Raw genomic sequence first — 12,117 nt, 5'->3', positions numbered from 1 at the left:
AACTGTCAGAAACCGTCTCCGTCCTCGCCAGGGTCTTGACCCGACTATAGTTCAGTTTCGTAACCAACTTAAATGGGCAAATGCTCATCTTCGATGGCCACTGGCATGCTGGAGAAGTGTGCTCTTCACGGATGAATCCCGATTTCAACTGTACCATGCAGATGTCAGACGCCTGTATGGCGTTGTGTGGGCGAGCTGTTTGCTGATGTCAACATCACATCGAGAATAGAGTGCCCCATGGTGGTGGTGGGGTTATGGTATGGGCAGGCATAAGCTACGGACGATGAACACAATTGCATTTTATCAATGGCAATTTGAATGCACAGGGATACCGTGAAGGATACCTGAAGCCCATTGTCGTGCCATTCATCTGCCGCCATCACCTCATGTTTCAGCAAAATGCACGGCCCCAATGTCGTAAGGATCTGTACACAATTCCTGGAAGCTGAAAATGTCCCAGTTCTTCCATGACCTGCATACTCACCAGACACCCATTGAACATATTTGGGATGCTCTGGATCGACTTGTACAACAGCATGTTCCAGTTCCCGCCAATATCCAGCAACTTCGCACAGCCAGTAAAGAGGAATGGGACAATATTCCACAGGCCACAATCAATGGATTTACTGACTGCCCTCCCCCAGGTGGTGAGGATAGGCAACGACACATTCGACACGCTGACCCTCAACACGGGGGTGCGTGCTTAGTCCCCTCCTGTAACCCCTGTTCACCCACGACTACGTGGCCGCGCACAACTCCAACACCATTGTTAAGTTTGCTGACGACACGATGGTGGTAGGACTGGAATCGGAGGGACGAGCACGCCCCGATCCACATCAATGGGGCTGTAGTAGAGCAGATCGAGAGCTTCAAGATCCTCGGTGTTAAGATTATCATGGTCCACACACACCAACACAGTCGTGAAGAGGGCACGACAATGCCTCTTCCCCCGCAGGAGGCTGAAAAGATTTGACATGGGCCCTCAGATCCTCAAAGTTCTACAGCTGCACCATTGAGAGCATCTTGACTGGCTGCATCACCGCAATAGCTACCTGGAATATCTGCATTGACCCGCTTTGCACTAACTCTTTTGACTCATCACATACGCTGCTGTTACTGTTTATAATCTATCCAGTTTCCTAGTCACTTTATCCTTACCCACAGTACCAGTCAAAAGTTTGGACACACTTACTCATTCAAGGTTTATTTTTTACTATTTTCAACATTGTAGAATAATAGTTTAAGACATCAAAACTATGAAATAACACAAGGAATCATGTAGTAACCAAAAAGGTGTTAAACAAATCAAAACATATTTGATATTTTAGATGCTTCAAAGTAGCCACCCTTTGCCTTGATGACAGCTTTGCACACGCTTGGCATTCTCTCAACCAGCTTCATGAGGTAGTCACCTGGAATGCATTTCAATTAACAGGGGTGCCTTGTTAAAAGTTCATTGGTGGAATTTATTTCCTTCTTAATGCATTTGAGAAAATCAGTTGTGTTGTGACAAGGTAGGGGTGGTAAACAGAAGGTAGCCCTATTTGGTAAAAGACCAAGTCCATATTATGGCAAAAACCATTCAAATAAACAAAGACATGACAGTCCATCATTACTTTAAGAGATGAGGTTCAGTGAATCAAGTGCAGTTGCAAAAACCATCAAGTGCAACGACGAAACTGTCTCTCATGAGGACTGCCACAGGAAAGGAAGACCCCAAGTTACCTCTGCTGCAGAGGATAAGTTGGAATGCATTTCAATTAACAGGTGTGCCTTGTTATGAGTTCATTTGTGGAATTTCTTTCCTTCTCAATGCGTTTGAGCCAATCAGTTGTGTTGTGACAAGGTAAGGTTGGTATACAGAATATAGCCCTATTTGGTAAAAGACCAAGTCCATATTATGGCAAGAACAGCTCAAATAAGCAAAGAGAAATGACAGTCCATCATTACTTTAAGACATGAAGGTCAGTCAATCCAGACCCAGAGTTACCTCTGCTGCATAGGATAAGTTCATTAGAGTTACCAGCCTCAGAAATTGCAGAGTTCAAGTAACAGACACATCTCAACATCAACTGTTCAGAGAAGACTGTGTGAATCAGGCCTTCATGGTTGAATTTCTGCAAAGAAACAACTACTGAAGGACACCAATAAGAGGAAGAGACTTGCTTGGGCCAAGACACACAAGCAATTAGACCATTGGAAACCTGTCATTTGGTCTGTCCACATTTGAGATTTTTGGTTCCAACCGTGTGTCCAACCGTGTGAGACGCAGAGTTCGTGAATGGATGATGTCTGCATGTGTGGTTCCCACCGTGAAGCATGGAGGAGGAGGTGTGATGGTGTGGGGGGCTTTTCTGGTGACACTGTCAGTGATTTATTTAGAATTCAAGGCACACTTAACCAGCATGGCTACCACAGCATTCTGCAGCAATACACCATCCCATCTGGTTTGCACTTAGTTGGACTATAATTTGCCACACTAGGACAATGACCCAACACAACTCCAGGCTGTGTAAGGGCTATTTGTCCAAGAAGGAGAGTGATGGAGTGTTGCATCAGATGACCTGGCCTCCACAATCACCTGACCTCAATCCAATTGAGATGGTTTGGGATGAGTTGGACTTCAGAGTGAAGGAAAAGCAGCCAACAAGTGCACAGCATATGTGGGAATTCCTTCAAGACTGTTGGAAAAACATTCCTCATGGAGCTGGTTGAGAGAAAGCCAAGAGTGTGCAAAGCTATCATTAAGGCAAGGGGGGCTACTTTGAAGAATCTAACATTTTTAATGTTTTGATTTGTTTAACACTTTTTTGGTTACTACATGATTCCATATGTGCTATTTCATAGTTTTGATGTCTTCACTATTATTCTACAAGCTAGAAAATAGTAAAACATTAAGAAAAACCCTTGAATCTGTTGGTGTGTCCAAACTTTTGACTGGTACTGTATATGTACATATATCTGCCTACCTCAATTACCTCGTACCCCTGCGGTTTGACTGGTACTGTATATGTACATATATCTGCCTACCTCAATTACCTCGTACCCCTGCGGTTTGACTGGTACTGTATATGTACATATATCTGCCTACCTAAATTACCTCGTACCCCTGCGGTTTGACTGGTACTGTATATGTACATATATCTGCCTACCGAAATTACCTCGTACCCCTGCGGTTTGACTGGTACTGTATATGTACATATATCTGCCTACCTCAATTACCTCGTACCCCTGCGGTTTGACTCGGTACTGTATATGTACATATACTACCTCGTACCCCTGCGGTTTGACTCTGTACTGTATATGTACATATACTACCTCGTACCCCTGCGGTTTGACTCGGTACTGGTACCCCGTGTCTGTAGCCAAGTTATTGTTACTTATTGTGTATTTATTCCTTCTGTTGTCATTTTTCTTATATATATTTTTTTCTGCGTTGTTGGGAAGGGCCCATATGTAAGCATTTCACTCTTAGTCTACACCTGTTGTTTACATGTGACAAATATAATTTTATTTTATTTGGGACACAGATCCTAGTAAAACCCGAGGGGTGGCCAGCAGTCCCTCTGGCTGAAATCAGTAGTCAGTTCATCTAAAACTGAATAAAATACTCGCTTTGATGTTTTCCTTGCAGAATCCTTATGGAATTGTCTCGATGTTAGCCAATGTACTGTATACGTTGATGTACAATATTCTGTATACGTTTGGATTTTCTGTCACAGTTATGTGGCCTTTTTAACTGTGGCACCATCTTATTCAATTTCAACAGATGTTTCTCAATCAGTCAGTAGACAAAGACACCATTCAATGTGCCCTTATTAATAAATGGCACCCTATTCCCTATGAAGTGCATTGCTTTTGACCTGGGCCATTTGGGACACATGCTATGGATGGCCTCTAAGTGATGGTCCCTTCCTGTACCCACTAGTGAACTTCCTGTTTATCTTGGCAGGAGGTGGATCTGGCGTGACCTCCATAATCTCATTTCCTCTGTTGATTTTAGCCTAGAGTGTACACAGCCTGACCTGCACACACACACACACACACACACACACACGTGCGCATGCCCTGACCTCTCTGCATTGGATTGGAAGAATCTCTGGCTACGTCCCAAATGACTAGGGCTGGTCAAAAGTAGTGCACTATATAGGAAATATGGTGCCATTTTGGAAGCAACATATGAGTTTGTCTCTGAGCTGAAGCATAGTTGTAGCCACCTGTTTGTTCCCTATATATTGTTAAAATAGCATAGGCCTACAAATTGTTTTATATTTTATTGGAACGTCAATTACTTAAAGGTATTTAAAAAACAAAATAATTAAATGTATTCAATTGATGTGATATTGTGCATATTTAATACATTTGTATTATTTTGAAATAATGTTCATTAAGTGCTTGTTACAGGTTTGTTGAAAGCTTGTAACTCATGGGGATATTCTTTGTCCACAGGGTGGCAGTATGGTATCACTGACTGCAGTAGCCAAGTTGATACAGTCTATCTTTTAAATAAATGTCAAATTAAGTCAGGATTGCAGTTTATGAACTAGGATGAGAGCAATTACAACTGGCTCCCAACAACATCATGCTGTTTGGTTGGACAGTTTTAAGAGGTAAGCCAACGATCTGTGATGGACATGACCTCTTCTAAATCTCCAAATGGATAAGAACATTTTAATTGATTTATAAATACATTTTTATTTCATATTATTATATATCTGGGTATTGGCTAAACAGTAAACACACTGTTTAACTTTGATAAAGTAAACAGAGGCCTCATTTTGAAGGCTTGGGCCTCTAAAACACAAGTGTGTTCGCACCAGGCAGTGGTGCTATTTGCAGTTTTCAAATGTAATAGTTTCTTTATGCTTGTTAAGAAGATAATCCAGCTGTTTAAGCGCTGTTATGGTCAGATACACAGTAAACCGACCACACACAGAGTCTTAATGACCTTTTAACCATGAGCTGCAGCCTGGTCCCAGAGCATTGCATTATTCTGTACCAATTAGAAATACTAGCAAAATGTACAATATCTTACAAATTTGAAAAACGTATAATATGTTATGAATTCTAAAGTTAGCTAGGCTAAACATTAGGGTTAAGAGTTATGTTAAAGACTTAAGGTTAGGGTAAAGTTTAGCTAAAAGGGTTAAGGTTATGGTTGGGGGAAGGTTTAGCTAACATGCTAAGTAGTTGCAAAGTGGCTAAAAAGTAGTTGAATAGTTCTTACTTAGCGAAAATACTAAAGTTTTCCGTGATGAGATTTGAACTCACGACCTTTGGGTTACTAGACATTCGCGCTATACACCTACCCAACCACCCGGACAAGTAACCATCTGTCTTATGTAACCATAATCACTCAAAAGTGGCACAGGGGTCTAAGGCGCTATATCACAGTGCTAGAGGCGTCACTATAGAGCTTGGTTCAATCCCGGGCTGTATCACAACCGGCCGTGATTGGGAGTCCCATAGAGCGGCGCACAATTGGCCCAGCGTCGTCCGGGTTCAGGGAGGGTTTGGCTGGGGTAGGCTGTCATTCTAAATAAGAATTTGTTCCTAACTGACTTGCCTTGTTAAATAAAACCATACCAAATGTAACAAATCATACTATTTTGAGTGTCCCGGATTTACGTGCACTATGAATAATCTATGAGACCAGACTGGGAAAACATAGGGTCACCTATTGAGTGTGGGTTGAGTCGCAAATGGCACCCTATTCCCCATATAGTGCACTACTTTTGACCAGAGCCCATGTGGCTCAGGTCAAAAGTAGTGCACTATATAGGGAACAGGGTGTCATTTGGGATTCATACCAGTCTTCCCTCCCTCACTGTCTGACATCTTAATTATAAGGCCTATGACATCTTGACAGTAAGAATGGTGAGTATCCAGAACTCTGCCCCACACAAACCTTAATAGGAATAGTAGTAGAATCCCTTTGATTTCATATTCATATGCAGGTCAGTGTGTGACATGTTTCACTGGGTCATCAGTATTAATTGGGGGCAGATTACGCAGCGTTGTAACATAATTGTTGCACAGAGGGGTTCCCTAAAGAGAGGATTACTTGAACAGACCACATGTAGGGCTTTCACTGCCATTTCAACGTTTCTATGAATCCTCCTCGTACCCCACTGCTTGTGGTTGCATCTAGAATACCTAACAGTGATACCCACCATAACAAAAAGGAACGCAACAGCCAAACCACCTCTGCTCGTGTGTGGCGTAATTTTTTCCACAATGCTACCCAAAAAGAACCCAACAACCAACTGTTGTGTAGGCCTATTACATTTATGTGAATTAATAATTAGATCACTATTTGACAAATATGAATAGGGGGTTCTACTTATCCAAAAATATCGTATCACGGCATGAAGACAGAAAAGCAAAAATTACATTTGCAAAATATAGAAGTGGTGCGCAGCTTTGGCGCAGAATGACTATCAAGACGCACAGGTAAAAATGTAATAAAATGACTTTTATTACCAAAATAAAGATCTTCTATCAAAGTGAATTATACATATATTCAATCTCGTATAAATTGTATATACAAATTTACAATGTTTGTACATTAATAATTATATAAATACATTAAGCACCAACGAAACCCGTATGACATTAAGGCATAGCCTACTTCAAATCATCTTTGAAAAGCTCATTTTGCAGGTGAAAAGTTCATTTTATAGGTAAAAATTAGGCAAAGCCTCTAATTCTTCTGATTATATGGTTCTAATCTGGATGCGGGTCTCATTGTGCAAGAAAAATCATTAGGTGCTCGTTAATGTGCTAATTGGAACACGCTGATGGTCAATCCCAACGCAATTAGTGGTCCATTCTTCCTTTTCAAACCCGTGACAATGGCATCTGTTTGGGACAAGAGACAGAGCTCACAGTACCGGACCTCCACGTCAATCCCGTGCTAACGTCACTGTACATTGACCCGCTCGTGGCCTTGCTGCCCCAGCAGCAGCGGGTACAAAAAGTCCTCCAGGATTCTAGAGTTTTCCCCGACCAGACCCACGCGCCGGACGTGATGCCAACTAAAAGGCACATTAAATATTTCAGCATGAACACAGCATAGTCCGGCTTCTGCATTTCATGCTCCGACAAGCATGAACAGTTGTGGGTTATTTCCCAAGTCTGTCTGTTGTGCTGCTCATAGAAGTAACATGCTACTATAATCGTGGCTGGGACAGTGTAAAGCACTGTAAAAATACCGATCCTGATCATCAGTCTCTCCAACTTGTCGGTTTTCGTCCCTCCTTGCTTTATAACACTCCGGATCCGGAACAGTGACACAAACCCAGCCAGGAGGAACATAGTTCCAATGAAAAGATAGATAACCAAAGGCGCCAAAACAAAGCCCCGGAGATTATCCAAATTCTGATTGCCAACGTAGCATATTCCTGCCACAGGGTCACCATCCACTGAACTCAACGCCAACACAGCTATTGATTTCATGCTGGGTATCAGCCAGGCAGCTAAATGAAAATACTGGGAGTAACTGGCTATGGCCTCATTCCCCCACTTCATCCCCGCAGCCAGGAACCAGGTAAGAGACAGAATGACCCACCAAATAGAACTTGCCATGCCGAAAAAGTAGATAAGTAGAAAAACAATGGTACAAAGCGCAGGCCCAGTGGTCTCGTAGTGGATGTGTTCGGTATCATGCTCCATGTTACAAGCCACTTGTTCATGTCCAGCAATTAGTCTGACAATGTAGCCGACCGAGACAAACATGTAACAAGCAGAGAGGAATATAATGGGTCGCTCCGGGTATTTGAAACGATCCATGTCGATTAAAAAAGTTGCCACTGTTGCAAAAGTAGAGATAAAACATAACACGGACCATAGTCCTATCCAGAATGCAGTAAATGTCCTTTCGTCTTGGGAGAAGTAAGGGTTGTGGCAAGGCATGGCACAGTTGAGTATCTGTCCTGTTTTAACTCTGTTATATAGAGGATTACTGTTGCTAACTGGAACCATGGGAGCGCGGCAGTGACACTGGGGTTCGCATGGAGAACTCGGAGGTTTGTGTTTACTGGGGTCGTTAGAACGGCCTTGTCCATTTTTCTTTCGTGGGTTTACTGGTTTAACAGGCCGATGTGTGGGCTTTGCAACCACTGGAGAAACAGTCGTTGTACTTCTGTTGTAGTCCATGCATAGTGTATCTTGGTTACCTTGCACTGGTAATAAATCGCATCTCATTCTGTCTGGCCACGGGAACCCGTACTGTCTCATCAGAGGCGCACAGCCTGCCTTGGCTCTCTCACAGACACTCCGACAAGGCGGCAGGGGCTTCTTGTAGTCCTCCAGGCAAATAGGAGTGTACATGCTACAGAGAAAGAACTTCAGGTCCGGAGAACACTTGATTTCCACCAGGGGCCAAAACTGGTGCACCTCCAGCCCTGCCTCGTCCTGTGTGTCGTGGTTGAACTGGTTGGGCATGTAGGTGTAGTTGTATCCGATTCCTTTGCATAAGGGCACGGATATCTCCTGGCATTGTAGCTCCTTCGCCGCGGCGCAGCTCGACCTGTGTAGAACGAGTGCAAAAAACATGCACCACCCCAAACCCAGCAAGTTACACTCCATCATCACTCACTGTTGAATTCGTCTGCTTCCAAGTGCCAACGAATTAGCGCTTGCAAGTAGGTTGTGAAGTCCGATTAATCAAGAGAGGCTGATAAACTCATCCTTGGCGCAGACAGTGTTCTTGGGGAGTAGCCTGTGGGTGTCTCGTCTGTCTGATAAAATGGTAGGGAATCCACACAGCACACCGATTTATTATATATTGATTTGACGTTATTCTGTAAAAATCGACCACTCTTCTCCGTCTGCTATTGACTGCCAGACTATGATTTACGCGCCGATACCATTCGGTTTCTCCCCGTGTTCGTAAATGGCACCATTGTTTTTGATCGCTCTGCATGCTCTGTTGTTGGCGGATGCATTGAATGGGATATATATGGAGGGAGGCGAAGTCACTCCCTCTATTGGAGCGCCTAATCACAGAGCGACGGGGGCGGGGAACCAGCGTAAATCAATCAAGTGTTTCTCAAAGGTGTTTGTTTACATGTTCCCCTCCATAGAATAATATTTTTTTAATGACTTCGTCTTTGTTTATTCTTCTCGTTATACAGTGAATTGAATTGTACCTTTACATGAGCTTGTGTTATGGGTAAATTAACACAGGCCTAAGCTTCCGAAATAGAAACATTTTTGCTGACTGATTTGTTGCATTGCAATAATTGTTAGGTAAATGAAGGCCTATTTCACAGGGTCCTTTTTAGGTCACAGTGTAATCATGCACTAGGCCAGGGGTTCAGAAACTCTTTTGACCCGCGACAAAATGTATAAAATAAAAAAATCACGACCCACCATGTAAAAAAAGTGATGTAATCAATGGTCAATGTACTTTTTTAATTGGGGCTATGATGATTGCAAATCCTTCTGTCAGTACTTTTGACAGTATTTGTCCGAAGGAAGTATGGTTTGAAGTGACTGAAATGCATCAGAAAGGTATTGGGAAGTTCAGAAGATCATCAGGCAATAATGTTGTATGATTTTCTGTGTAGAAAAGAACATCATTGAGATGGTGTTATTTTCCCCCATCACATTTAGTGCCTGGTCTTGTCCACTCTGTTCTAATGTGGGCATTGTAGAAGAAAACAAAAGACACATACGTGTTCCTGAGAGTCGTATCTTTCAGTGATGGGGTCAGTGATGGGGTCAGTGATGGGGTCATAATATTTTGTAGCTTAAACCATTCAAAAGATAGAGCCACATTTGTAGGAAGAAATCAGAAACCTCTCTGGATGTTACTGACATAACCCAGAGTTTCTCTGTAACCCCATGTTCAAATCAGGGAAACACTGCACGAGGCACACCTAAAGGCGTCAGCATGCTCCAGTTGGGCTGGCGCCTAGCCCAACCAAACGAGTGTGCTCGCATACTCCCTGAAAATACATTCGCTTGAAAAACTAGCAAATGTCTTTTAAGAGAGTATGCCAGCACACTTGTTCGGTTCTGCTAGCTGGGTTCAGCTAGGCGCCAGCCCAACTGGAGCATGTTGACGCCTTTACACATTCAAAAGGATAGTTACATTTCAGTCAATCATGGATGCAATTTGAGAAATATAGAGATATTCATGACGTGGGGCATATCATGGTTTTAAATGTAACACATTAACTGGAAACCTTTAACACTGTGCTCTGTATAGACCCAAGGAACACATTTCATCGCACTTTGGGGCAGTGTGGAGACAGTGGGGGTTAATGTGGGAGAGTTAGGAGTCCCCAGGGCGTTGTCCAAAACTAAAGAAAGAGGTCTTAATTGTGGTGCCAATGTTTAATTTAGTGCTTGTATAGGCCCCATGCTGAGGAGGTGATTACCGAAATGCCTGTCAACGCCCAACAAACTTCCTGAGGATATGTGTCAATAGTCTAAGTAGATGGATTATGGGGAAATAGATGAACAAAGCTGATAGATTGGATATATATGTGACGGCTGTCATTAACGTGATTCTGTTGGTGCACTAATTGGTTAGGGTAATCTCAAGCAAAGTCATAATGTTATTTTACTACAGTGACCAACTGCCCAAGTCTCCTGGTCTTATCTACATATTTCCTCTCTTTCACCACCATTCTCCAATAGGCTACGATCATCATAGAATGGAGGAGGACAGGCACATCATTTAAAACATTGAGGTATGGTGCTTATGTGGTCTTCATGCATTTTGTTTCAAGGAAAGCTGGCAGAGCCGTGCTTCCAACACCTGCCACTGGCTACTCTGCATTGACATAGATTTCTCTGAGTGCTTCACCTCCTTCCCTGCCCCCATTACAAGGGTTTGTGTCCCAAATGGCACCCAAATCTCTACATAGTGCACTACTTTTAACCAGAGCCCTATGGGCATTGGTCAAAAGTAGTGCACTATATGGGGAATAGGGTGCGATTTAGGATGCACACAAGCTGTGAACTGGAGGTGAAAGCTGCAGAACATAACAGGTGTCCAGTCTCAGGACCAAAGGCCAACATAATGGAGACTATCAGATGAGGATCAGCATCAGTTACCCTGATTGTGTTTGCATGCCAAATGGCACCCAAAAGTAGAGCACTAAATAGGGAATAGGGTGCTATTTGGGATGCAACCTGTGTATATTAGAGTCATAGGGCCCTGTATTGATTAAAAGACAGATAGAGGTGCAGTCCAGCCACCAACTGTTGAAACACTGCCCCTGTTTGTAACTGCGATAGCAAGTGTTGGGTTACATATGGCCCCCTGCATTCCAAATTTAAAAGGGTGGAAATTGAATTACTGCATCTGTTTAAAACTCAATTTCTACTCTGTTCTCTGGCCTGTTCTCCCAGGGCTCTAACAGTTCATGATGCCAGGGAGAGAGAGAGAGGAGAGAAAGAACTAGAGAAAGGGAGAGCGAGAGAGGGGTGGAGGAGAGAGAGAGAGGGGTGGGGAGAGTGGGAGAGACACATATAGAGAGGGGTGGGGGAGAGGGAGAGACACATAGAAAGAGAGAGGGGAGAGACACATAGAAAGAGAGTGGGGAGAGGGAGAGACACAGAAAGAGAGAGGGGAGAGGGAGAGACACAGAAAGAGAGAGGGGAGAGGGAGAGACACATAGAAAGAGAGAGGGGTGGGGGAGAGGGAGAGACACATAGAAAGAGAGAGAGAGGTGGAGGAGAAAGAGAGAGGAAGAGACACAGAGAGAGAGAAAGGTGGAAGACAGAGAGAGAGAGAAATTATAGTGAGAGAAAGAGACACAGAGAGAGAGATGGAGGGAGAGACAGAGACAGAGAGACATAGAAAAAAGGAGAGAGAGGTGGAGGGAGAGACACATAGAGAGAGAGAGAGAGGGGGGGGGGGGGGTTGAGAGAGAGCAAGAGGGCCCTGGCAGTAAACCCCAAAAATGCAAAAATAATATTTTTCCAGAGAAGATCCAGATCTCAGGGAATTAGACCAACGTTTTCAATTGGTACAAAATATATAGCGTACTGCACACACTACATATACTTAGGTTTAAAAATAAGCTCAACTGGACACCTTAATGATGTAGTGAATGAACTGAGAGAGAAAGCACGCAGGGCATTCTTCTCCATTAAATA

General features: G+C 43.3%; 1 protein-coding gene across 1 annotated transcript; it reads right to left on the bottom strand.

Moving 5' to 3' along the window:
• Positions 1 to 6,454: 6,454 nt before the first annotated feature.
• On the bottom strand, positions 6,455 to 8,933 carry LOC110508779 (frizzled-8). The gene has a single exon (XM_021589594.2). It carries the CDS (start codon positions 8,590 to 8,592, stop codon positions 6,841 to 6,843), a length of 1,752 nt encoding a protein of 583 aa, XP_021445269.1. The 5' UTR covers positions 8,593 to 8,933; the 3' UTR covers positions 6,455 to 6,840.
• Positions 8,934 to 12,117: the final 3,184 nt, after the last annotated feature.

Source organism: Oncorhynchus mykiss, chromosome 28 (assembly GCF_013265735.2).
Source record: "Oncorhynchus mykiss isolate Arlee chromosome 28, USDA_OmykA_1.1, whole genome shotgun sequence".
NCBI classification, from domain to species: Eukaryota; Metazoa; Chordata; class Actinopteri; order Salmoniformes; family Salmonidae; genus Oncorhynchus; species Oncorhynchus mykiss.
This window is presented reverse-complemented; position numbering and strand designations above follow the sequence as displayed.